This window comes from Oncorhynchus mykiss, chromosome 4 (assembly GCF_057628025.1).
Source record: "Oncorhynchus mykiss isolate SJ-2025 chromosome 4, ASM5762802v1, whole genome shotgun sequence".
NCBI classification, from domain to species: Eukaryota; Metazoa; Chordata; class Actinopteri; order Salmoniformes; family Salmonidae; genus Oncorhynchus; species Oncorhynchus mykiss.
In genome coordinates, this window is record NC_143025.1 from 23,685,653 (window position 1) to 23,713,350 (window position 27,698).

At 42.5% G+C, this 27,698-nt stretch overlaps 2 protein-coding genes across 2 annotated transcripts; both read left to right on the forward strand.

Moving 5' to 3' along the window:
- The first annotated feature begins 1,030 nt into the window (after positions 1–1,030).
- On the forward strand, positions 1,031–14,947 carry LOC110521550 (DEP domain-containing protein 1A). The gene is given in 18 exon segments (XM_090231541.1): positions 1,031–1,219; positions 4,789–5,054; positions 5,217–5,352; positions 7,425–7,543; positions 7,620–7,750; positions 8,073–8,120; positions 8,240–8,377; positions 9,499–9,563; positions 9,565–9,845; positions 9,847–10,023; positions 10,025–10,189; positions 10,191–10,471; positions 13,786–13,958; positions 14,070–14,259; positions 14,344–14,493; positions 14,496–14,540; positions 14,689–14,742; positions 14,745–14,947. Coding segments are annotated over 18 exon segments (2,565 nt in total). The 5' UTR covers positions 1,031–1,141; the 3' UTR covers positions 14,813–14,947.
- A 1,442-nt stretch (positions 14,948–16,389) lies between these two features.
- LOC110521549 (retinal Mueller cells isomerohydrolase) lies at positions 16,390–26,975 on the forward strand. Its single transcript, XM_021599160.3, has 14 exons — positions 16,390–16,537; positions 16,934–17,016; positions 17,144–17,294; positions 18,680–18,787; positions 18,909–19,050; positions 19,144–19,291; positions 19,390–19,471; positions 19,561–19,693; positions 19,835–19,974; positions 20,062–20,191; positions 20,306–20,420; positions 20,573–20,667; positions 20,786–20,897; positions 23,178–26,975. The coding sequence occupies exons 1-14, from the start codon at positions 16,527–16,529 to the stop codon at positions 23,324–23,326; spliced, it is 1,599 nt and encodes a 532-aa protein (XP_021454835.1). The 5' UTR covers positions 16,390–16,526; the 3' UTR covers positions 23,327–26,975.
- The last annotated feature ends 723 nt before the right edge of the window (positions 26,976–27,698 follow it).

A 27,698-nucleotide genomic window follows, 5' to 3' on the forward strand; every position in this document is an offset into this window, starting at 1 on the left:
GGTTAAAAAAAAATAAAAAATACTGGGTTGTATAATTGAAAATACTCAAATAGACAGAAAAAAATATCTTTAATAACAGATACTCAAATACACATGCATTTGAAATCAGGTCTTATGCCAACTTCATAGTGTGGAAATATATATAAAACACAGGAAAATTACGTTTGACTGTACAGGGCCTTTAACACCTCATTTTCTTCCTTCTTTCAATAGTGGAGTTTCATTTCCAATGCAATATTTATGACCATCTGCACAATTTAGCCTGCAGCTTTTAATGAGCAGCTTTAATGTAGACAGTTTAAACAACAACAAAAAACTCAGTACCAAAGTTGGATGCCAATCACATCCAACTTGGGCTCCCGAGTGGCGCAGTGGTCTGCGCCACTGCATTCCAGTGTCACTGCAGTACCTGGTTGAAATCCAGGCAGCATCCCATCTGACTGTGATTGGGATGCCCAGTGTTGTCTGGGTTTTGCTGGGGGAAATAAGAATTTGTTCTTAACTGACTTGCCTAGTTCAATAAATGAAACATCAAAGAACAGTAACTACCAGACCGTTTGTGATTAGTTACTGAATGTGTCATGAATGGTAACATGTCATTCAATAAGTTATTCCCGCAGGCATATAGTTTATATATGCTAATGTTTACAGTACTGGCTCACTGTAGGTATGTTTGGGCTATAACTAAATGTTGTTAACTAAACTAAGCCAAAACAACAGCTTGTAGTGGCTTACTGTATGTACTGCTTTGTTGGTTGTAGGAACATAGTGCATGCACCAGGTGGCAGTCTACATTCAATGTTTCACTATAAATTCTGGTTCTCAGAATTCACTGCTACATGATATATCATTTTGATAATCTCTGATGAGATTTGATACATTGTTGCCCGTGTTAGCATAATCACTCATGAGTCTTGTCAAAGGTCTCACCTATTTGTACAGTACTCTTTTATTTAATTTGTCCGCCTATGAATAGTCACGTGACAAATGTTGTTCAATCAGCTGCCTCCAGAACAAGGCTCATCATTTAAATAGTGTGGAACGCCAGGGAACCCTTAATTCGATCTGTGACTTCGGCACTGTTGAGAATGTGGCAAGTTGGCCCCTGCTAGCAACAAAATAAGACAATGTGTGTTTTTGCATGTTGATTGTCTTCGTTTCTAGCTTCAATATTATGAGTTCGCTTGTCACTCCCGGTCCTTACAGGGCGACAAAACTGGTAATCTTTTCTTGTTATGAAGTTGACCGTTAAGTTAGCTTGCTAGCCAGTACAGTGTGGTGAAATAATGCTGCTTGCTAGCCAGTACAACGCAAGTTGACTGGGAAGTAGTTAACTAAGATCTGAGCAGATCACTCAAAATGCAAAATAACACTGTCTTGTATGTTTAATTTTTAGTCAGACAGACAACCCCGAGCCAACAATATGTTAGGATGAGCAGTAAAACCTCTCGAAACAGAGCCTTACGAATAATTAGGCCTTCTTTTAGAATGTTGAATATTGTTTTATTTCTAAACATGCAGAAGAGGGGGGGGGGGGGGGGGGGCGGGGGTATTAGTATGTGGGCAATATACCATGGCTGACGCTTCGAACACACCGACAGTATCATTGCGCAAATAGTATCGGCATGAACCGCTACAAAAGTTCGACATTGACTTCCTGCTACCATTTCTGTCAAGCCATCTAAACATACAGTTTGACTCACACGTTCCGTATGCACCACACCGAAAGCAATGCAAACGCAGCGTTTCAATTTGTACCAACATGCAAGAGCGGTCGATGTGTTCGAAGCGTACGGGTTGTTCTTTCGCAACGCTGAGTACCTGGATACCTTAGCCGTGGTATATTGGTCAAATACCACGAACCCCGAGGTGCCTGAAGATATCAGCATGTTTCAGTTCGGATGACGTTGGCTATGGGAACCTAGAGTGTTTGCATACTCCCTTTAAAATAACGCTTGAAAAATCAAAAATAAACTAACAGTATTTGTCAATTTTGAGACATCGTAGGCAGTATCCAATTCTTCAAAATAGTCAGAATTAATCTAAGGTAACTCAATAATTCGGTCATTAATTGTTATGTTTTTGTCGTAAATCTTAGTTGCGAAATTTTACATCTAACTAAGATGGTTGGCACAGTATTGTCTCTCGTTCAATGACTACTTTATTGAAGAATCCCTACAGTTGACCAATCATGGACGATGGGGCGTTGACTTCGGCTCCCGAACTTCGGGCACACAACTTTCTTGAGGCCAGCCGAACAACCGAAAGTCACAATGCCCAAATCCAACAAATGTGTCTTAGTATATGCACTTGAACTTCCTGTTTCGTCTGGGAAACACGAGGGCACCTTTATTGCTATTATAAACTAAACTGTTATAAACTAATATAATTGGAACACTACAAATAAATGTTTTGTCATACCCGTGGTAAAGTAAACTCGTACATCGCCTTGGTCCGTACAATTGCCCTTATTTTAGCGCCCCAAAAACGTAATACTTCCAGATCAACTGTAATGTCAATACCATTGTAAAGCACAATTTCTTCCCTTTCCAACAGAACCAATTACATGACCTAAACACTGCCCATTTCTGCATAATTCAAGCAGGCAATGAGCCCCGTCGGGTCTTTTTAAAAATGGCGGGTGGGGAAGCGAAACTAATGTGTGATAGTGAGAAGGAGAGATGTCGTGTGGGAAAATTACTTTTTTTTCACTCCATCTGTCCAACCTATCGCCTCTGAAGTGTAAATAAAACACTATAAAGTGTTTATATAATGTGTCATTACATACCTATTTGAAGGTTTGTGTCGAATTTGAATCGGGTTTTTAGGGCGGTGCTAAAGTGATCTTAGAAGTAAACAGCGGCTTTGAGCATGATGATCGCATGCAATGCTGACGCAAAAAAATACTAGGTATCCCCCCCTTACCCCCGTCACTGTCCATTTCTTGTTTTTAAAGGATGAGAGACGTGCTACACCTGGTGGAGAGAGATTGTAAGACAGAATAGTTGCTTTATGCGTGCTGTACAAGGGTCCGTTTTTTAAAACTTTTCTCCAATACTATAGAGTCATTACCATGTCGATCAGCGCTTGAATAGAAACCTAGTTCACACCCCCAATTTTGAAGTCAACACAGTCGCTACAGTCCCATTCGTTTTCTTTGTAGCCTCGTTTGAATGTCGCGGTTGCGCACATTTGTACGGAATGGGGTGAGTTTATACGGTCTGATAAACCAAGGCTGTCAGCAAATCATTATTCAGGGCTCGAACCACCCAGATTATTGTGTTTAAATATTCCCCATGTAATGTTAATGGGGAGCTAACATGGCTGCCATAGAATGTTGACATAAAAGCATCATAAGGCTCATTCTAGACATTCAGGTACATAACATTACATGGGGAATATTTTAATGCTAATTAGGAACGCTTTCAACACCTTGTAAAGTCCATGCCCTGATGAATTGAGGCTGTTCTGAGGGCAAATATACTCAATATTAGGAAGGTGTTTTGTATACTCTGTATATGCCTCTGTCCCGATAGTTTGCTTGCTTGCCAATGTTTTAGGATGTGCCTTAATCAGCTTAATTACATAGTTTAAAGTTCCAATGTAGCTGTTTTTATCTCAATATCAAGTCATTTCTGCGTAACAATTAAGTACCTTACTGTGATTCTTTTCAATTAAAATGGTAAACAAGAAAGACAAATGGTCTAAGGCACTGCATCTCAGTGCAAGAGGTGTCACTACAGTCCCTGGTTCGATTCCAGGCTGTATCACATCTGGCTGTGATTGGGAGTCCCATAGGGCGGTGCATTATTGGGCCAGTGCAGGCCAGGATAGGCTGTCATTGTGAATAAGAATTTGTTCTTAACTGACTTGCCTAGTTAAATAAAGGTTAAAAATGTACTATTACTGTCTGGGAGTGGTCTGAGTGGGGAGGGGAAAACTAGCTGTTAGAGCTGCAACGAGCGATTCCGGACATGGATTCTCAATCCACGAAACCCGTAGTGATATCAAATATTGGCGATATTACTCTGTAATGTAGACGTTTGCTAAACAATTTGTATGTTGATGTAGTGCCCATCGGTTATGAGAGTTCCAACCTCTGTGTTGAGAAATGATGTTTTTACTGTCAGTTTCTGTTTCAAAGAACACCAAAACCTACACTAGCATGAGCTTTGCAGTCTCTATTGTCCAACGATCTGTTATTGAACACATGATGTGACATGACCTGTTCGCTAACAGTTTAAGTCACTTGTAGCTGCTGTGATCGGACGATACAGCAGTTATTGAGTGCCGTCATGTGTTCGCAGGATGAGTAGTTTGTACGACAACTAACTCTGGTATCTACATAGCCTTGACTTTTCGTCTCGGTAAAAAATGTTTTATTTTTGTACCCATTCAATGTTTGGAAACACGCTGCTGTTGTTGTTGAAATTAGTATGCTACAAATGAGTGAGTGTCAGTTCCAGAACCGAAATTGTGGAAAGAGGGGTGTGTCCTTTCGGAGCCCTATAGGCAGAGTTTTGAAACTGTCTTTCTTATTGGTCTATTAACTAATTTATATCCCCAGGCAGGCCAAAACTCTTGTCTTTTCAAACAGCTCTCACACTAAACAGCATCTTTTTCACAGTAGTATTCCAACCTCCTAGTGTTAAAAGTAATATCACACAAATCACGTTTTTGACTGCACTGGGATTTCAACCCAAATGCAATGTTACAGATAATTACCTAATCTTTTAGAAAGTACTGTAGGCATGCATGCATACAGCTATTTACATTTTCCATTTGCAGTGGAATGAAGTTGCAAAGCTTTTCCGAGCGGGAATGCCTCTGCGAAAACATCGGCAGCACTTCAGAGTGTATGCGAACTGTTTTACTGCTGTGGCAGCTGTCGACTGGTTGCATGAACTGCTCAGGAACAATAGTAACTTCGGACCAGATGTCACCAGACAACAGACTGTCCAGCTGCTGAAGAAGTTCCTCAAGAATCATGTAATCGAGGATGTAAAGGGCAGATGGGGTTCCGAAGATTTCGAGGACAACTGCCATCTCTACATGTAAATTTATCTATTTGGTGTGTTTCTTTTGAATTGTAGAATCTGTAGACATGCGATGTCAAAGCATACTTGATGTTGATATTTGTCTGACACTTTGTATATGATTGACAATACATTTGATTTCACAAATGTATTTAAATAATTTCACCTGGAATGTCCTAGGTTCCCTTCTCTTTTGAAGGGAATTCCCCATTGCCCACTTGTGTCAGGGCCTGCATCCGTAAAGAAGAGTTTCTCAATGAGGGAAAAGGAAGGCTTCAAATGTAGGAGTTCCAAGAAACTGGACAAAGATACTGTAGTAAGTACTGTTGTTATAAATGTACCCCTATTATGGCCTGATGACTCATCCTGAGTTTTTCAGTCATACCCGTGGCTGACGGGTGTATAAAATTGAGCACACAGCGATGCATTCTCCATAGACAAACACTGGCAGTAGAATGGCCTTACTGAAGAGCTCAGTGACTTTCAATGTGGCACTGTAATAAGATGCCACCTTGCCAACAAGTTAGTTCATCAAATTTCTGCCCTGCTAGAGCTGCCCCGGTCAACTGTAAGTGCTGTTATTGTGAAGTGGAAAACGTCTCGGCCGCGAAGTGGTTGGCCACATAAGCTTACAGAACCGGAACTGCCGAATCCTGAAGCGCATAATAATCGTGCAACACCCACTACCGAGTTCCAAACTGCTTCTGGAAGCAATGTCGGCACAATAACTGTTTGTCAGGAGCTTCATGAAATGGGTTTCCATGGCTGAGCAGCCGCACACAAGCCTAAGATCACCAGGCGCAGTGCCAAGCGTTGGCTGGAGTAGTATAAAGCTTGCAGCCATTGGACTCTGGAGCAGTGGAAACGTGCTCTCTGGAGTGATGATCACTCTTTGCCATTGGCAGTTTGACGGATAAATCTGGGTTTGGTGGATGCCAGGAGAACGCTACCTGCCTGAATGGATAGTGCCAACTGTAAATGTTGGTGGAGAAGGAATAATGGTCTGAGCCTGTTTTTCATGGTTGGACTAAGCCCCTTAGTTCCAGTGAAGAGAAATCTTAACTCTACAGCATACAATGACATTCTAGATTATTCTGTGCTTCCAACTTTGTGGCAACAGTTTGTAGGAGGGCGGCAGGTAGCCTAGTGGTTAGAGCGTTGGGCCAGTAACCGAAAGGTAAAAATCTGTCCTGCACCTGAGCAAGGCAGTTAGCCCACTGTTCCCCGGGTGCCAAAGACGTGGATGTCGATTTTAAGGCAGCCCCCCGCACCTCTCTGATTCAGAGGGGGTTAAATGCAGAAGACACATTTCAGTTGAAGGCACTGTTGTACAACTGACTAGGTATCCCCCTTTCTTGTTTCAGCATGACAATGCCCCCATGCACAAAGCGAGGTCCATACAGAAATGGTTTGTTGATCAGTGTGGAAGAAGTTGACTTTCCTGCAGAACCTTGACCTCAACCCAATCGAACACCTTATGGATGAATTGGAATGCCGACTGCAAGCCAGGCCTGGTCACCCAATATCCGTGCCCGACCTCACTAATGCTCTTGTGGCTGAATGGAAGCAAGTCCCTGCGGCAATGTTCCAACATCTAGTGGAAAGCCTTTGTAGAAGAGTGGATGCTTTTTATAGCAGCAAAGGGGGGACCAACTCCATATTAATGCCCATGATTTTTGGAATTAGATGTTCAACAAGCTGGTGTCCACATACTTTTGGTCATGTAGTGTACATGAAGTCAACATGAGGGCCATTGTACAAAATGAATTTATCAGCGATTGGATCGTCTCTAACATCTGAGAATGAGTATCAAAGTTGATGGCCCAACCCATTGGTTTCTGGGACCAATCAGAATGGTCAGTGTTTCGCATTCCAGAAGTTGTCGGGGAGGGAGGCAAATCCAGACTGTTGAATGATCGATGACTCTGCATCTGTCCCATAATGGTGTCTGTGAGCACATGGGCAGCGCCATTGAGGCCATCTCCATTTTTGAAGTAGTCCATTTTCTTCTACTTCTGAGTTGGTAAACAAACTGAAATAGTGCATGCTGCCACCTGGAGTGTGTTTGAACAGGTATAACGCCAAGGTTGATGATTTACCGCCACCTGCAGATAGAATGTTTGCTCACAAGTGTAATTCATTGGCTGATCCCTCCTGATGACCTGGATGGAATTATCAGATCCATAGGAAGTCTCACCCAGTTGAATACTTTAAAATTGTGGAAGTCCTCAATGGAGCTTCTCCTGCTTAAACAAGCTTTTGAGCACGAGTCCTCTATCATTCGTTTGGCCGGAGCGCTGTGGATGGGTAGCCGGGCAACCACAGTGTCTCTGGTATGACTTCCTCACTTGTCTACATAATTGACAGATGCATTATTATTTTTCACAGGAAAATGTGGTTCGCTCAAAACAAGATATGGAGACTGAGCCTGTGAGCGAAGTGGTACAGCCCAGAGTATTAACAGAGGAAGAAATCCAGGATGTTTGGAGAGGCATCACTCTCACACAGTAAGATCCACTCTTAAATTATTCTCAAAAGTTTGAATGATTAGATCCTTAATCTATTGCCATTTCATGTTTTCAGCCTGCAGAAAACATTGGGATTGACCTCACTTGAGGTTGTTTTGGATCCAAGACACATCAATCCTCAAAACATTGTGTACAACATGACCACTGTGAACAAGCATGGGGTTGTTACACTTGAGGATAAGACGGGTAGGTCTGATTTTTATATCTGCACTCTGTTTACACAGTGTAGACCAGGGGTATCAAACATACAGCCCGCAGGCCAGATCCAGCCCGCTAGGGGGTCCAATCCAACCCGCGGGTGGGTGTGTGGAAATGATAAAGGACGTACATTCATAGTTTCTTGACTGTGTCCAGCTCGCTAATAATCGCCTAAATGAAAGCTAGACAGTCAAAGAGCATTACATTCCAAAAACAATAAATGGGACTTAATTTGCAAATTTCGACGGCGAGGAAAAGTAACCAATGTCAGTGCGGCCCGCCGGACCTTATTGAAGCTTTTTCCCCACAGATGACCTCCCACACTGGGTTTTGTCTGCAATGAAAGGTCTTGCAAACTGTAAGTTACTTTTTTTGTGTGTGTGTATTGTATGAATATTTCCCCTCATATGAAACAAGGCTCAATATGAGAGCTTTTGTTTCAGACCAACATGTCAAATATCACCCATACCATTCTAGGGCCGAAGTATGATGCCAGCCAGCCATCCTATCCTGGGTTTGAGAGGGATGTGTTCAAAACGGTCTCTGACTACTTCTATAGCCTCCCTCGGCCAATTCTCACATCTGAATACTACAAGTTGTTTGTCAACATCTTGGGTATGTATACATTTGACAAACTTTTGAATTGAATGCATTATTGTCAAAGGTGAAATTGTATGACACTCAATTTCAATGGTTTCTCTGTTCCTCCCTAACCTAAGGTGTTACTAAAATCTGGATTAAATTTACCCTTCTCTAAGCCCTGCCCCCTTTGGTTACTGTTGAGCTCAAACTCTGTTCATTTTCATTGTCTATTAAAAGACCGACTACCCCTTGCTAATCAGGAAATTGGATATGTTGTGGTGGACTGTCATTACAATTGCTTCACATGAACCTGGTAAAATTATGTTTGTAGTGTGGCTAGCCATTGAATGGCTCTGAATTCACTCAGCATGGCGCTAACTAGCTAGAGCTCTCAAATCATACCCTGATGTTGACAGCAGATGGGAGTTGTATTCATAACTTGGCTGGTTAACATGCATTTAGAGAAAACAAGTTTTATATTGAGTGGCTGACTAGCATTGGCAATGTTTGGTGGTCTATGAGACTTGGCTAGCTAAGCAGCATAGCTAGCAAACAATGTAACAAAAGTATAATTTCAGATTGGAAGAATACTCCAACAGACTCTGCATTTCAGGAATAAACAGTAGCAAGTGCCCTTGGTTCACTGTTAAAGACCCCTCCCCCATTTGAGTGCTGCCATTGGTTGCCCCAAAGTCCAGTGTGGGGCATAGCAAAGGGTCAATTCACCCGTAATGTCATTTGCACTCCATCTTTAGCTGCATTTGCAGTTATTTGTAAATTAGAGTACACATCTCAGGTGTGGTTAATGGATTCAGGTTTACATTAGTTAATATGAGTAATGTGAATGGTGTTTTACATTTTCATCCTTCTCTATGAAATGCCTCTGTAAATGGGAACTTATTTTGGATGAGATATTGTTTGAGACATATCTCCACTCTCCAGTTGAACAATAAGATTGGCCATATCTAATACAAGCAGCATGAAACTGCAACTGGTTTATTTGCCTCATAATAGAGGATGTCTTGACTGCGCTGTGACTTGTGTTATTACTAACTCGTGTGTCCAATTTAGCCCCCCTCCCCCCCAAGAAATGTGCCCACTCTTGTTTGTCCTGCCGGCTTCACAAGTTTTGTTTTTGTCTGGTCCCTTGCTAGTTTTATGTGGCTACATTTTGGCTTCTAAAACTGAGGAAAGCGGGAAAAAAAAACAAGAGGTGCCCAGCTACCCAAAGCTACCCCCAGCCTGCAAAAAACCATCACACGAACAGTGCTGTTAACCAATTCAAATCTACCGAATCTCTGCTGTTGAGCTTAATTCGGAAGGGGGCTTTTGATGAGGGCGACTCACCAATGAGAGAAGTGCTCAGCTCGAATGCCCAGTCCATGTATGCAGCTTTGAAGACAGGTTGTACCAGGAGGGTCCCCCAGATGGGCCTGCCAGGCTGAAGGGCTAGTTCTGGGGATGTCTTTGAAGGCAGCAGTCTGAGCCTGTCCCGGTCAGAGCAGTGGAGCCTTGTCCATTAGGCTCAGACCCAGGAGCTGTTCCCTGGAGAGAATCTTGGATGAATTGCCAGAGTCCAACTTATGCTCCCGACTCAAGTTGTTCCAGTCTTCTGAGAGTCTGGCGTCCTGCAAAAGTAACAATGGCAGCAAGTACAGCACTCCACCTCAGAGTAAAACACTCTCAGCCAGACAGCTGCCCTAACTCTGAATCCCAAGGCTTTGTCACCATGGGAACTGCTCCTAGTTGTGACACCAGTTCAGGTGTGACTTCTGTAGAGGGTAGCACTCACTGCGCCAGAATCGGCATCTCCCTACCAATGGACAACCCCTCATTCAGTCAGATGCCCAAGGAGCATTGGTACCTGTTTGGATATAGCTAAGCACAGAAAGATGTCTGCCAGCTGTTTTGGTGTTATTGTCCCTGTAGCAGACATCACCATGAAGCCAGACTCCTCCATTATTGGCCTGAGGGGCCCCAGTCTGCTCAACCTGAGGACCAGCAGCATGGACCTCCGACCAGAGCCCTCTGTTAGCAGGCGCTGTCAGAGCTCTCTGGACCTGTCTAGGCCGACCCTTGCTCTGCCTTCGGTGTCCACTTATGCACGGTACCGGAGTCCCGAGCAAAGTAAGCCTGCGTCTGCAAATCAAACTTTGTCTCGTGCTGAATACAAGTGTAGACTTTCCTGTGAAATTCTTACTTACCAGCCCTTAACCAACAGTGCAGTTCAAGAAGAAGAAAATATTTACCAAATAAACTAAAGTAAAAAATAAGTGACAATAACGGGGCTATTTACAGGGGGTACCGGTACCGCGTCAGTGTGTGTGGGTACAGGTTGAGTTCATTTGTACATGTAGGTAGGGATGAAGTGACTATGCATAGATGATAAACAGCGAGTAGCAGCAGTGTACAAACAAATGGCGGGGGAGTGTCAATGTAAATAGTCCGGTGGCAATTTGATTAATTGTTGAGTAGTCTTATGGCTTGGGGGTAGAAGCCGCTTGCGGTGCGGTAGCAGAGAAACCAGTCTATAACTTGTGACTGAAGTCTGACAATTTTATGGGTTTTCCTCTAACACCACCTATTATATAGGTCCTGGATGTCAAGAAGCTTGGCCCCAGTGATTTACTGGGCCGTACGCACTACCCTCTGTAGCACCTTAAGGTCAGATGCTCAGCAGTTGACATACCAGGCGGTGATGCAACCGGTCAGGATGCTCTCGATGGTGCAGCTGTAGAACTTTTTGAGGATCTGGGGACCCATGCCAGATCTTCTGTGTCTCCTGAGGGGGCAAAGATTTTTTTTGTGCCCTCTTCACGACTCATGGTGTGCTTGGACCATGATAGCTCGTTGTTGATGTCGACACCAAGGAACTTAACTCTCCACCCGCTCCACTACAGCCCCGTTGATAATGGGGGCCTGTTCAGCCCGCCTTTTCCTGTAGACCATGATCAGCTCCTTTGTCTTGCTCATATTGAAGGCGAGGTTGTTTTCCTGGCACCACACTGCCAGTTCTCTGACCACCTCCCTATAGGCTGTCTAATCGTTGTTGGTGATCAGGCCTACCAATGTTGTCAGCAAACTTAAGGATGGTGTTGGAGTCGTGTTTGGCCACGTGGTTGTGGGTGAACAGGGAGTACAGGAGGGGAGTAAGTACACACCCCTGGGGGGGAGGGAATCAGCTTGGCAGACGTGTTGTTGCCTACCCTTACCACCTGGAGGCGGTACATGAAGTCCCAGGATCCAGTTGCAGAGGGAGGTGTTTAGTCCCAGGGTCCTTAGCTTAGTGATGCGCTTTGTGGGCATTATGGTGTTGAACGCTGAGCTGTATTCAATGAACAGCATTCTCACACAGGTATTCCTTTTGTCCAGGTGGGAAAGGGCAGTGTGGCGTGCGATTTGAGATTGCGTCATCTGTGGATCAGTTGGGGCGGTATGCGAATAAGAGTGGGTCTGGGAGGATGCTGTTGATGTGAGCCATGACCAGCCTTTCAAAGCACTTCATGGCTACTGACGTGAGCTCTACGAGGCAGAAATCATTTAGGCAGGTTACCTTCGCTTCCTTGGGCACAGGGACTATGGTGGTCTGCTTGAAACATGTAGGTATTACAGGAAGAGGTTGAAAATACCAATGAAGATACTTGCCAGTTGGACTTTGTAGTCCGTAATAGTTTTCAAGCCCTGCCACATCCGAGTGTCAGAGCCGGTGTAATAGGTTTCAATCTTAATCCTGTATTGACACTTTGCTTGTTTGATGGTTCGTCTGAGGGAATAGCGAGATTTCTTATAGGCGTCCAGATTGGTGTCCCGCTCCTTGAAAGCGGCAGCTCTAGTTTTCAGCTTGATGCGGATGTTGCTTGTAATGCGTGGCTTCTGGTTGGGATATGTACGTATGGTCACTGGGGACGACGTTGTCGATGAAGCCGCTGACTGAGGTCGTATACTCCTCAATGCCATTGGATGAATCCCAGAACATATTCCAGTCTTAGCAAACCAGTCCTGTAGCATCCGTGTCAACTGACCACTTCCGTATTGAGCGTGTCACTGGTACTTCCTGCTTTAGTTTTTGCTTGTAAGCAGGAATCAGGAGGATATAATTATGGTCAGATTTGCCAAATGGAGAGCTTTGTATGCATCTCTGTGTAGGTGGTCTAGTTATTATTTTATATATTTTTTCCCCCCTCTGGTTGCATGCTGGTAAAAATTTGGTAAAACTGATTTACGTTTGCCAGCATTGAAGTCCCCTGCTACTAGGAGCGCCGCTTCTGGGTGAGCATTTTCTTGTTTGCTTATGGCCTTATTGAGTTGGTTGTGTGCTATCTTAGTGCCAGCATCAGTCTGTAGTGGTAAATATACTGCTATCAATAATATAGATATAGAACTCTCTTGGTAGATAGTGTGGTCTACAGTTTATCATAAGGTACAGTACCTCGAGACTTCTTTATTAGATATCGCGCACCAGCTGTTATTGACAGACACCCCCACCTCTCGTCTTACCAGACGTAGCTTCTCTGTTCGGCCAGTGCATTGGAAATCCCTCCAGCTCTATTATCCCTGTTGTCGTTCAGCCACGTCTCAGTGAAACATAAGATATTACAGTACTTAATGTCCAGTTGGTAGGATAATCATAGGTTATCAATTTTATTTTCCAATGATTGCATGTTAGCAAGTAGAATTGACGGCAGTGGGATTCTCGCCTACGGATTCTCAAAAGGAAGCCCAATATGCGTCCTCTTTTCCGCTGTCTTTTCACACAAATGACGGGGCTCTAGGCCTGTTCCTGGGAGAGCATTATGTGTTTATCGTTGGACTCGTTAAAGGAAAAAGCTTCTTCCAGTTCGTGGTGAGTAATCCCAGTTCTGATGTCCAGAAGTTATTTTTGGTCATAAGAGACGGTAGCAGCAATGTTATGTACAAAATAAGTTGTAAAAAATAATTTACAAACAATGCAAAAGAGGAACAAAATGGCACAATTTGGTTACGGGCATGTAAAACATCAGCCATTCTCTTCGGCGCCATCTTAACTGAATGCTTGTGTGTTGTGCTTTTGCATGTCTTAACACCTGACTAACATTACTCATTGGGCTTTCACTAATGTGGGGTGAGGATCTAATTGTCCTTTAATGTTATCACTGGATGAATTTCAAATGTATCCATATGGATGCTCTCCAGAACTTTAAACTGCTCTGTTTAAAGTCTGCCTTGATACTCCCTATGTCTAGATATGACATTACATTTAGTAACTTGTACAAGTGCTATTACTGTAGTGAGAAGCAATTGCTTTTTTGCCATTGCAATATACATTTATTTCTTCCAGTTAATCACACGGATGCTTCAGTCACTTCAATGTATTTCATTAGCCTCAAGTCCTAGTGGTTGTGTGTATCATTATGATCTGATGTGTACAAAGGGCCAACTTCACACACCCATTCTGTGTGAAGGTCTCCTCCAGCCTCAGTTGGAGCAGGTGGCCATTGAGGCTCTGCAGCTCTGCACCCTGTTTCTGCCTCCTGCCAGCCGAAGGAAGCTCCAGCTGCTGATGAGAATGATCTCCCGGATGAGTCAGAACATGGACCTGCCTCGGCTCCATGACGCCATAGCAACACACACACTGGTGAGGAGAAACAGGTTTTACAATTCTGCGTGATCTGAACATGGTAAACCTAAAAAGAGCATGAAATGAACATGTCCTCAACTCCATTATTCAATCCCATTGCGTTTTCAGATGGCGCATATGTTCTCTCACTGCGTGCTGGGCTGTAAGGAGGAGATGGACCTGGATGAGCTGCTGGCCACCAGACTGGTCTCCTTCCTCATGGATCATCACCAGGAGATCCTCCAGGTGCCTGTCTATCTGCAGAATGCAGTCCAGGACCACATCGCCTACCTCAGGAAAGTGCAGGTACAGTACTATTGTCGCTTTTATTTTTAAAAAGCTTCCATGATCAATTTTCTATGATTTCTTTTTTTCCCAACTGCTTACATGTATGAGATTTGAGCCTGTTTTCTTTCCTCCCCTAGATAACATAACATTGTTGGTGCCCCTGTGCCCGTCCACTCCTTTTGTAGACGGATCAGCACCAAAGAGTTTGATGAGTAGAAGCTGAGTTTGTCCCAGGCTGCGATCGCTGACCTACTGGAGAGCCTGGTCAAGACAAGAACATGTCGATGAAGGACAGGAAGGAGAAGCTCAAGCAGATAACAAGTTAGATGGCATGTTGTCTGAACGCTTTCATATTTTCCATCGAACTACAACTTTGTTTACAACTTATGATTTGAAATTCTAACTAAGGTGTTAAAAAAAATATAAAGTTAATCAAAGTCTAATAAATGTTTCTATGATGAGTTTCATAGGCAGTATCCAGACATTTACTCTGGCCATTTTCCAACCACTGAGATTAACCAAAGAGCAAGCCACCATTGCTGATAAGTATGAATAGACCACAAGCTTTTAGTATTAGAAACTGAAGGTACATTTTGTTCTTGCAGCTAAATGAAAGGTGGGAGGACTATACAGGTGAGATCACCTCCCAATTTAGACTGCAAGTATGTAACAATTATCTTTAGGGTTGAATTATGCATATTTTATGTTGAGTAATGTGTTTTTGTGTATGTTATTTTGAAACTACTGCAGTAGTTATCTTTAGTGCACCAATTAAGTTACTTTGATTTCTTATGGAGTATAATAAGAGACTAAAGCAAACCAAGATTAGATTTGGTGTTTTTCTGTCAATGTTGCAATTGATCTACATTCATACACTACCATTGACAGAGTATACAGTATTCAAACTTTAAAACGTTTGAGTTTTTTTTAGGGATTACGTTTGTTACTAAGTGTGATTTGTCTACCTAGTTCATTAGGTTTGTATGAAGTGCTCATAACATTTTGTATCCACGTTTCACTTTTCTTGCATTGCACTTTTCTGTAGATCTTTCATCTAATGTATTTTTTTTATTCCATAACATTCTCTTAAAGTTAAGCTCAAACTGCTTTATTTTATATTTTGGGCTTGGGATTTGTCTCTATTTTCTTACCTGGCAAGTTATGTTCAGCCATTTCGGATACAGAAAAGTTTTGCACTATTTTCTGTCATTTTAAAAGAATGGTAGCTTTGACCAATCAATACAATTGTTAATATATATATATGATATCTGCCATAATATGTATTTTTATGCCATCGATGAAGTCTTAATAAACCTTTTGGAATCCGTTTGATGCATTTTCCGAATACCTCTATGGCTGTATACTTACCTCAAAGGAAGAGCCAATTACAACAGTTATAAACGTTTGTGTATTATTTCCTTGCCAAAAATCTGTTATGCTACATTCTTAGGAGAATGTCCAACACTAAAACAAAATGTTTTCTCCTTACTAATTCTGCAAATATATTGGCTTAATGTTTTGACGGATGTGATTTATTTCATATTTGTTTACCTTAGTGTCCTTGTACTGTCTAGCACAAGAAGGGAGAGCAATGGTTGCTACTCAGACAGAAATACTGCCTTGTATCACTAATTACTTTTTAAAATGCACAAATTCCACAGTATCATTGCACTATCCCTGGAAGGATGTGGCAGAGAAATATCTTATAATTCCAAGTGCATTGCAACCCAAGTCTGACCAACTGACCGCTTCATTCATCTAGATCAGGATGAAGAAGAGGAAGACGGTGTTAATCATACTCATCCATAACACCCTCCGTGTGGGTGCCTACAGAGAATATTGATTAAATATAAACTTGTTTTCATCTGGAATCCATCAAATTAGTTAACTAGAGTAGGAACATCTTTCTCTGACAAAACGTGTAGAACACATATTTGAAACCAAAGATATTGCATAATGAACTGCATTACTTTCCTGTTCACTTCAATTAAGTGTTTGTTGTTTAGCCCCTTTTGTAACCTTTTGGGGCTCTCAGGTTAGCAAATGTGGTTCTGGTCTTAATTAGGCTGAGAAATTCCTTGAAGGGGTAGAATTGTGTGGTGGCGGTGGGCTAAACTTCACTGGAAACTGAATGGTCTGGACACAAAGGAACTTTTGTTTCAGAGACCTCTGGTTTGGGGGTAGATTCTCAGACTCCCGGCGCTCTGCATGGGAATGGAACTGTCTATAAAGGCTGCTGCTCACTCCGCATTTCAGACTGGGCTTCCTGCACACAAGCTGTTGATTCTCTAAAGGAAAATGGTTAGTCGGTGAGTAACTCCTTTTTGTACATTTTCCTTCGCTTCGCATAACTTTCCCATGCAAGAATATAGTAAGTTGGTGAGTAAGCAAACTTTTTGCAGACTTTCTGCGTTGCGTAACTGGCAGGAGTATGTAAATTGTTGATAAACTGTTGTGCTAAGTTATATTTAAAAAAAAAGTATTTGTACCTTCTCATTACTATTTTACTGCATGCTACTGTCAAGCAGTTGAACATTTCTTTTTCTGGTCTGAGATTGTAGTTTTTGGTTTTGATGAAGTTAAACTTCACATATAGGGCAGAATGAGGTACCTCATTTTGATTTTTAGGTTGGGCCAGAAAAGTCAGATCACCAGCCTATGCTTTTGTGAATGGATGTTTATTTTCACTTTTGTTTCATTTTCAGAATTCAGCATCCGGCTGGTGGGTACAAGAAAATATTTGAGACGTGTGGAGAATTGAATGAACCTATTCCTGCTATCGTTGTAGGTAGGTGAGGAACAGGTCTTAGGCTCCACTCCCCTTTGGTTTACAAGCAAGAAGGTTGGTGTTATATCATGGCTGAGTGAGGATTGAACACGACAGGGTAACATGGATAATTTCATGCTGTGTTCAGGTGTGATTCCAGAATGGCTGAGTGGCAGTCTATTGCGTCTGGGACCCGGCCTGTTCGAGGTGGGGGCGGAACCTTTCTACCACCTTTTTGATGGCCAGGCCCTCATGCACAAGTTTGACCTAAAGAATGGCCATGTGACCTACTATCGGAAGTAAGCCCCTGCGTGTTGACTTCAGTGATGATGCGTAACACGTTTACACACGGTGGTAAAATCTATATTATGAGGGGGGCATGCAATCATTTTACAGTAACACACTGGTAGTAATTGTGGAGTTTTGTGAAATGTTCCCCTCGGCCAATAAATGTGACTGGAATGTTTTGGGCAACCTCAGCGTGGGCTGTTTCTAATTAAAACAGTGACTAAAGCACAGAGACCTTCTGCTCTCAAAGGCTTCTGAAAGCTAAAACAGAAGTGGGCCTATCAATTCCCAATCTGTATGTTCCAAGCTACATGTTAATTGTTTTTAAAGCTCCAATGCAGCTGTTTTTTTTTCTCTATGAAATCATTTCTAGTTAACAATTAGTGTGTGTTTTTTGACTGTTTAAATTGAAAAAGTAATTTCTCATGCAAGAATTTTGTTAGGACTGTCTGGGAGTGGTCTGCGTGCGGGACCTAATTGGAAGAGCCTAATGAGGGAGAGACGGTATGCATCCTGAAAACTAACGGTTATTGGCAGAGGTTTAAGTCTTTCTTGGTCAATTAACTTCTACCACCTGGTGATGTCGCCAGACAGGCCAAAACTCCATCCCTCCAAAACAGGCTGAAATTCCAAGTTTTTATTTTTTTATTTTCCTTCTCCCCCCCCCCCCCACCTACTCTTACACTAACAGGGTATTATCATTTTCACAGTATTATTTCAACTTCAGAGTCGATGTCCGCGCACCCGTGCAAATCTAATTGGCATAATAAAAAATACCCATAAGTCAGTTTTAGCTAGAGCTATATATTTTTTTGCATTGGATGTGTCTCAATCGCCAGTCGCACTTCCGCATCTGCGGTGAAAGGTGAGAGCTAGAGCGGAGTTTGTCAGACCATAAGACATCACGAAAATTAGTCGTCTTACAAAATCGTCTGTAGTGTACGCAAATGGGACTCTCACAAACGATGGTGTTTTGCTTTATGACCCCCACAAGCATCTTGGGACTTGTCTGAAGTGGGTACAGCTGATCTGACAACTTCTGTCTGGAGTGTCCGAACAGTTTAGGCTAAGTGTCATACATGTTGTTTTGCTCTAGGATGCTCACAAGACTCGTCTGAAGGTCCCCCGGCACCAGTTGTGGGGAAAAAATTAATGGAAGTACAGTGTATATATGGAGACTGTTTAGTGCCAAAAATAAGGCACTAAATGTAAAAAATAAAAACATATATCGCTGATAAAGAAAAGACACTTCAGAACCAACTTTCTTTGGATTTTTTGGGGGGACTGTTCCATGTAGTGAAACTGTTATTCAATGTGTTTGGATGGGCTAACAAGGCAGTAAGGCCAACAATGACAGGGCTTAGACTGTTAAGTTAACCCTTATGTTCCTCTATAGATTTGTCAAAACAGATGCCTATGTGCGAGCCATGACAGAGAAAAGAGTGGTCATCACTGAGTTTGGAACAGCAGCCTACCCAGACCCCTGCAAAAATATATTCTCACGGTCTGATTTGCTCTAATTTTATGATAAAGTAAAACAATGTCCTCACAATTCAGTTATTAGGCATTACATAAATTATCCACGCTTTCCTCATTTCATGAACCCTTTTCTTCTGTCTTTGTAGGTTTTTCACCTACTTCAAAGGGATTGAGGTGACAGATAATTGCTTAGTGAATGTGTACCCTGTTGGTGAGGATTTCTATGCCTGCACAGAAACCAACTACATCACCAAAGTGGACCCAGACACACTGGAGACTCTGAAAAAGGTATGTGCTGCTCACCCTGGCTAACATCAGATAGATTGAACATAAGAACTGTCGTACGTCACAAAGGAGAAGTCTCACAAACGGTTTCTCCAGGTGGACCTGTGTGATTACCTCTCGGTCAATGGGGTGACGGCTCATCCACACATTGAAAGTGATGGAACGGTGTACAACCTTGGGAACTGTTTTGGGAAGAACATGTCATTGGCCTACAACATTGTAAAAATTCCTCCCACGCAGAAAGGTTAGTTCTGCATATAGCATTGAGACTATTTTTCTTGAAGTGAGATGTCCCTAAATTAAGTGCATTGGGTCTTGTCTTTTTCTGATGCTTGTTTTCAGACAAGTCCGATCCCATTGCAAAGTCCAAGGTTCTTGTGCAGATACCCAGCAGTGAGAGATTCAAGCCCTCGTATGTTCATAGGTTAGTGACATCGTTGATTGAGTTCACATTCTATATTGGAACACTCATGCTTATTACATTTATTTCAATGCTTTTTCTGTGTCCATCAGCTTTGGAATGACAGAAAACTACTTTGTCTTTGTTGAGACTCCAATAAAGATCAACCTTCTAAAATTCTTGACTGCTTGGAGCATCTGGGGCACAAATTACATGGATTGCTTTGAGTCAAACGAAACCATGGGTGTAAGTAAACTTGTAGACCACTATTCTCTAACTGTATACAAAGCCTGTTAGCGTTTCACTTTTGATTAATATAGTGCCAATATATCAATCTCACTATTGCAAATGTCTTCATCACCAGATAATAGTATTTTTCTTATATAGACATGGTTCCATCTGGCTATGAAGGACCCAGCTAAATACATAGAGCATAAATTCAGGACCTCTGCCTTCAATCTCTTCCATCACATCAACAGCTATGAGGACGATGGCTTCATCGTTGTTGACCTGTGCACTTGGAAAGGGTAGGTAATTGACCAGTTGTTGTAATGACTTGAGAATAACATGTACCAGACACTTATCCTGTGCCCCTTTCTTTTGTTTGGTTTCAGTCATGAGTTTGTCTACAACTACCTATATCTGGCCAACCTGCGGGAGAACTGGGAGGAAGTGAAGAAAGCTGCTATGAGGGCACCTCAACCGGAGGTCCGGCGATACGTTCTGCCCATAGACGTCCACAGAGTAAGCTTTGTGCCCTTATTCTTGTCATTTCTGAAATGAGTAGTAATCACTGCTTTGATGTTATCTCAGGATAGAGGACTATATCAGTGAAGTCTTTCCCTTTTGTACTTGCAGGAGAAACAGGGGAAGAATCTGATATCCCTTCCGTACACCACAGCCACTGCAGTGATGCGCAGTGATGGAACCATCTGGCTGGAGCCTGAGGTTCTGTTTTCTGGACCACGACAAGGTAACCCACACACAGCGTGTTTCATTAAACTTTTATGGTTCCCCTATTATTTTACCATCTGATGCCACTAACTATCTGTTCTTTCATATCATCAGTCGTAAGATTTTCCTTATTCGGTAGAATCAGTCATTGAAAATCCTTTATCGCTGCAGCATTTGAGTTCCCTCAGATCAACTACAGTAAGTTCTCTGGGAAGAACTACAGCTATGCCTATGGACTGGGTCTGAACCACTTCATCCCTGACAGGGTAAGTATAGCACGCAGACGAGAACTAGTAGTACATTATCCAACTCTGATTAGGTTTATGATTAAACTAACCTGCTGATAGTCATTCAGGGATTGAGTTTGATTGTGTCCTGCTCCAGATTTGCAAACTGAACGTGAAGACCAAGGAGACGTGGGTGTGGCAGGAGCCAGACTCGTACCCCTCAGAACCCATCTTTGTGCAGACCCCAGACTCTGTGGAGGAAGATGACGGTAAACAGAAGGGTTTTAGGCGATTCTATAATATCACAATCTGTTGTCTAACATTTCAACTGGATCAGGTGGCATGAATTACCATACCTAAGCAGTGTTGGGTTCTAAATAACAGGAAAAAACTGCCGGAGAACTATAAAAGCTCAAACCAAGTTTATTCACCCAATGTGTCAGGCAGCTGAACAGACAGACATGTTCCCACCAGCACAAGTGTGTGTGTGTGTATATACAGTTGAAGTCGGAAGTTTACATACACCTTAGCCAAATACATTTAAACTCAGTTTTCACAATTCCTGGCATTTAATCCTAGTAAAAATTCCATCTTATGTCAGTTAGGATCATCACTTTATTTTAAGAATGTGAAATGTCAGAATAATAGTAGAGTTTTATTTCTTTCATCACATTCCCAGTGGCTCAGAAGTTTACATACACTCAATTAGTATTTGGTAGCATTGCCTTAAACAATTTAATCTTGGGTCAAATGTTTTGGGTAGCCTTCCACAAGCTTCCAACAATAAGTTGGGTGAATTTTGGCCCATTCCTCCTGACAGAGCTGGTGTACCTGAGTCAGGTTTTCTAGGCCTCCTTGCTCGCACACGCTTTTTCAGTTCTGCCCGCAAATTTTCTATAGGATTGAGGTCAGGGCTTTTTGATGGCCACTCCAATACCTTGACTTTGTTGTCCTTAAGCCATTTTTCCACAACTTTGGAAGTATGCTTGGGGTCAATGTCCATTTGGAAGACCCATTTGCGACCGAGCTTCAACTTCCTGACTGATGTCTTGAGAAGTTGCTTCAATATATCCACAATTTTACTTCCTCATAATGCCATCTATTTTGTGATGTGCACCAGTCCCTCCTGCAGCACAGCACCCCCACAACATGAGGCTGCCACCCCCGTGCTTCACGGTTGGGTTGGTGTTCTTCGGCTTGGAAGCGTCCCCCTTTTTCCTCCAAACATAACGATGGTCATTATGGCCAAACAGTTCTATTTTTGTTTCATCAGACCAGAGGACATTTCTCCAAAAAGTACGATCTTTGTCCCCATGTGCAGTTGCAAACCGTAGTCTGGCTTTTTTATGGCGGTTTTGGAGCAGTGTCTTCCTTGCTGAGCGGCCTTTCAGGTTGTCGATTATAGGACTTGTTTTACTGTGGATATAGATACTTTTGTACCCGTTTCCTCCAGCATCTTCACAAGGTCCTTTGCTGTTGTTCTGGGATTGATTTGAACTTTTTGTACCAAAGTACGTTCATCTCTAGGAGACAGAACGCGTCTCCTTCCTGAGCGGTATGATGGTTGCGTGGTCCCATGGTGTTTATACTTGCGTACTTTTGTTTGTACAGATGAACGTGGTACATTCAGGTGTTTGGAAATTGCTCTCAAGGATGAACCAGACTTGTGAAGGTCTAAAATGTTTTTTCTAAGGTCTTGGCTGATTTCTTTTGATTGTCCAATGATGTCAAGCAAAGAGGCACTGAGTTTGAAGGTAGGCCTTGAAATACATCCACAGATACACCTCCAATTGACTCAAATTATGTCAATTAGCCTATCAGAAGCTTCTAAAGCCATGACATCATTTTCTGGAATTTTCCAAGTTGTTGAAAAGCACAGTCAACTTAGTGTATGTAAACTTCTGATCCACTGGAATTGTGATGCAGTGAAATAATCTGTCTGTAAACAATTGTTGGAAAAATTACTTGTCGGGCACAAAGTAGATGTCCTAACCGACTTGCCAAAACTATAGTTAACAAGAAATATGTGGAGCAGTTGAAAACTAGTTTTAATGACTCCAACCTAAGTGTATGTAAACCTCTGACTTCAACTGTATATGTGTATCTATCTCCAGCCCACAATATGGGTGAAGTCTCCTCCTTCCCTCTAAATATTACAACTTCCTGCCTAGCTATAAATGTAAGTGATGTGGGTAATAAACTGTTCCTTCTCGCTTAATGGGACCTGAACTGAACTCGGCTCCCATTCCTCACTAATCCACAGCTCTCCACCCTTATCAGTGACCGCAACCATATACGTTCCTCCTACAGATAACCATTCACTTCTGTTTTAGAAACCAGACTGTGGCCCTTCTCCTTTCCATAGGATACCTGATGATTTAACCGTATTTCAAGTTTATAAGTCAGAACCCATCAGTAGGATTCACCTTAGTGTGATGTAAAATGCTGACATACCGGCAGTATACAACTTGAAATACAAATGCAGGTATGCCTCTCTCGCACACTTCTGGTTTTGTGGTTGTGATACTGCTCTCTTTTCCTCCTGCTAGGGGTGTTGTTGAGCATCGTGGTGAACCCTGGAGCAGACCAGAGGCCAGGGTACCTCCTCATCCTCAATGCCAGAGATCTGACAGAGATTGCACGGGCTGAGGTGGAGGTTATCATCCCTGTCACCTTCCATGGAATGTACAAGCCTTAGGACCACTTTCTCAACACATCTACAGAACAATCATAATACTAAAACTGTTGCATTATACTTTACACAAGACATCTAGTTCAATCAATCAATCAAATTTATTTTATATAGCCCTTCGTACATCAGCTGATATCTCAAAGTGCTGTACAGAAACCCAGCCTAAAACCCCAAACAGCAAGCAAGCAATAGTTACAGTGCATTCGGAAATTATTCAGACATCTTCCCTTTTTCCACATTTTTTTTTACGTTACAGCCTTATTCTAAAATTGATAAAAATAGTTCAGCAATCTACACACAATACCCCATAATGACCAAGTGTCATTATATTTGAGACATTATTGCAAATGTATTTATCAAAATACAAATACCTTATTTACATAAATATTTAGACATTTTGCTATGAGATTTGAAATTGAGCTCCGGTGCATCCTGTTTCCATTTATCATCCTTGAGATGTTTCTGCAACTTGATTGGAGTCCACCTGTGGTAAATTAAATTTATTGGCCATGATTTGGAAAGGCACACACCTGTCTACATAAGGTTCCACAGTTGACGGTACTTGTCAGAGCAAAAACTAAGCCATGAGATCGAAGGAATTGTTCGGAGAGTTCCGAGACAGGAATGTTGAGGCACAGATCTGGGGAAGGGTACCAAAAACTGTCTGCAGCATTGAAGGTCACCAAGAACACAGTGGCCTCCATCATTCTTTAATGGAAGAAGTTTGGAACCACCAAGACTCTTCCTAGAGCTGGCTGCCCGGCCAAACTGATTAATCAGGGGAGAAGGGCCTTGGTCAGGAAGGTGACCAAGAACCCGATGGTCACTTGGACAGCGCTCTAAAGTTCCTCTGTGGCGATGGGAGAACCTTCCAGAAGGACAAACATCTCTGCAGCACACCACCAATCAGGCCTTTATGGTAGAGTGGCCAGAAGGAAGCCACTCCTCAGTAAAAGGCACATGACATCCCGCTTGGAGTTTGCCAAAAGGCACTTAAAAGTACTCTCAGACCATGAGAAACAAGATTCTCTGGTCTGATGAAACCAAGATTGAACTCTTAGGCCTGAATGCCAAGCATCACATCTGTAGGAAACCTGACACCATCCCTACGATGAAGCGGGATAGCAGCATGATGTGGGTATGTTTTTCAGCAGCAGGGACTGGGAGACTAGTCAGGATCGAGGCAAAGTACAGAGATCCTTGATGAAGTCCTGTTGCGCTCTGGAGCAGGTTAACAACCCTAAGCACACAGTCAAGACAACGCAGGAGTGGTTTCAGGGTGTCTCTGAATGCCCTTGAGTGGCCCAACCTGAGCCCGGACTTATCATATCAAACATCTTTGGAGACCTGATAATAGCTGTGCAGCAACGCTCCCCATCCAATCTGACAGAGCTTGAGAGGATCGGCAGATAAGATTGGGAGAAACTCCCCAAATACAGGTGTGCCAAGCTTGTAGCGTCATGCCAAGAAGACTCAAGGCTGTAATCGCTGCCAAATGTGCTTCAACAAAGTACTGAGTAAAGGGTCTGACTACTTAGTAAATGTGATATTTCAGTTTTTTTAAAATTGCAACATTGTCTACAAACCGTTTTTTGCTTTGTCATTATGGGGTGTTAGGTTCTAATTCTCAGAGTAAATAACTCAAGGACACTAGAGAAGCTTAACCAAGTTGAATTCTTCCCAAAGGGTCGATACAGCTGTAATTCAGACTCAGACATGGCTTCCCCCGTGGTGGTATTCATACCCCACTTTGGGTGGAGTCTCCTCCTTATCGCTAAACATTGCATCATTCTTGCTAAGCAGGGAACTAAGTGATATGAGCCTTCAACGGTTTCTCCCCTTATCAGTACTGTCACATGCGATTGTTTTCCCTGCACTCAGCCCCTCCCAAGCTTCATCATGGCACCCCTCATTTCTCTTTCGTAGCTAATGTTCCTATACCTCTGAGTATAACAATGTTCCAAGTTTAGCCCCGAATCCAAAAGGGGTATTGAGCGTAGATTGAGGTGGGAAAAAAAACAATTAATCCACTTTAGAATAAGGTTGTAACTTAACAATGTGGAAAAAGTCAAGGGGTCTGGATACTTTTCAAATGCACTATCATTTGAGTATCCATTTGTTGAGGCATCGCTGGTGTTGCCTATGGAATGTACTGTTTGATCATGTAGCCTGTTCATTTGCTTAGTCCACATAGTAATGTAAACTCAGAAAAAAAAGAAACGTTCCTTTTTCAGGACCCTGTCTTTCAAAGAGAATTCATTAAAATCCAAATAACTTCACAGATCTTCATTGTAAAGGGTTTAAACACTGTTTCCCATGCTTGTTCAATGAACCATAAACAATTAGTGAACATGCACTTGTGGAACGGTCGTTAAGACACTAACAGCTTACAGACGGTAGGCAATTAAGGTCACAGTTATGCAAACTTAGGACACTAAAGAGGCCTTTCTACTGACTCTGGAAAAACACCAAAAGAAAGATTCCCAGGGTCCCTACTCATCTAAGTGATTGTGCCTTAGGCATGCTGCAAGAAGGCATGAGGACTGCAGATGTGGCCAGGGCAATAAATTGCAATGTCCGTACTGTGAAACGCCTAAGACAGCACTACAGGGAGACGGGACGGACAGCTAATTGTCCTCGCAATGGCAGACCACACGTAACAACACCTGCACAGGATCGGTACATCCGAACATCACACCTGCGGGACGGGTACAGGATGGCAACAACAACTGCCCGAATTAAACCAGGAATGCACAATCCCTCCATCAGTGCTCAGACTGTCTGGACTGAGAGGCTGGACTGGCCTTTAGGCCTGTTGTAAGGCAGGTCCTCACCACCGGCAACAACGTTGCCTATGGGCACAAACCCACCGTCGTTGGACCGTTGGACCAGGACTGGCAAAAAAGTGCTCTTCACTGACGAGTCGCGGTTTTGTCTCACCAGGGGTGATAGTCGGGTTCGCGTTTATCGTCGAAGGAATAAGCGTTTCCTCGGAAGAGTGGGGTAACATCTCACCGCAAGAACTGGCAAATATGGTGCAGTCCATGAGGAGATGCACTGCAGACCTTAATGCAGCTGATGGCCACACGAGATACTGACTGTTACTTTTGATTTTGACACCCCCTTTGTTCATGGACACATTATTCAATTTCTGTTAGTCACATGTCTGTGGAACTTGTTCAGTTTGTCAGTTGTTGAATCTTATGCTCATATAAATATTGACACATGATACGTTTGCTGAAAATAAACGCAGTTGACAGTGAGAGGACGTTTCTTTTTTTGCCGAGTTTGTCTTAACCTTGACCCTGAAACTGTGCTGCATAATGAGGCCTAGTGCTCATTAGCTATAATGGAACCATGTTCCATTATGTCTGCACCGCATAGTGATAATTTACATCAGACTTATTTGAGATTTCTATGGTACATGTTTCAACTTGTATTTACAAATGTATTCAGCTACTTTTATACAAATAAACAAATTGTATTGATAGTGTTATTACATTACAAATCTTAACAAAAACATTTTTGTGTGATGGTACACATTGTTTAGCTAATTAGTTCCTCTGTAAAGGTGTTTTGTCAAATAGATTTAACATTATACTTCTGCTAAAGGTAATTGTTTAAAATAAAAACCAGTGAGTCAGCTTCTCACAGAGTAATGGTGTACTTAATTTGTCTTTGGAGAGCTGGTATTCCTGTTTGATTTTCAGGCAATTACTCAACCTGATGAGCATGAAGAGAAACATGGAATGGGCATGTGTAAACTGATCAGGATTTCCACTCAAAGGATTTGCAACACTATTTTTTTTCGAACAAAGTGCCATTCAATAATCCTGCATCTTAAAGGCAAACCCCAAAATAATGACTTGTGATGGCCAGAGCCAAATAAACTGCCATTATGTAATGGTTTTGGTTTTTCCAAGGAAAATCTCAACAGCTGCTTCCAGTCAGTGAGAACCAGCCAATACACTGTGAACCTATATAAGTGTCAGGTATGATTCTCAAAGATTTACCTTCCCCGTGTCCTGGGGAAGAATCACTCCATCCTAGAGTCTGCCAGACGAAGAACGCAGAGCTCTCCTTTAACCTAAAAGGATAAACACTCCTGGTAGCCCTTTACACTCGTAACATTATACGGGTTGAAAATGGCAGATTTGGACACTGATAAGCGCCTAAATTGGAACGCAGTGGCTGCAAAGTAACATACTACACATGACTTCAGAGTTCTGGCTCTGCGCTTTCCAGCGCTGTATGGGTTTTGACTGACCGCTGTTCTGAACTTGAACACTGCATGCGACAAGAAGTTTGCAAGTTTTTGGTTTCCTGTGGGAATTGCTGTAAATTACGAGGACTATGTATTTTGAAAGGATGAGGATTA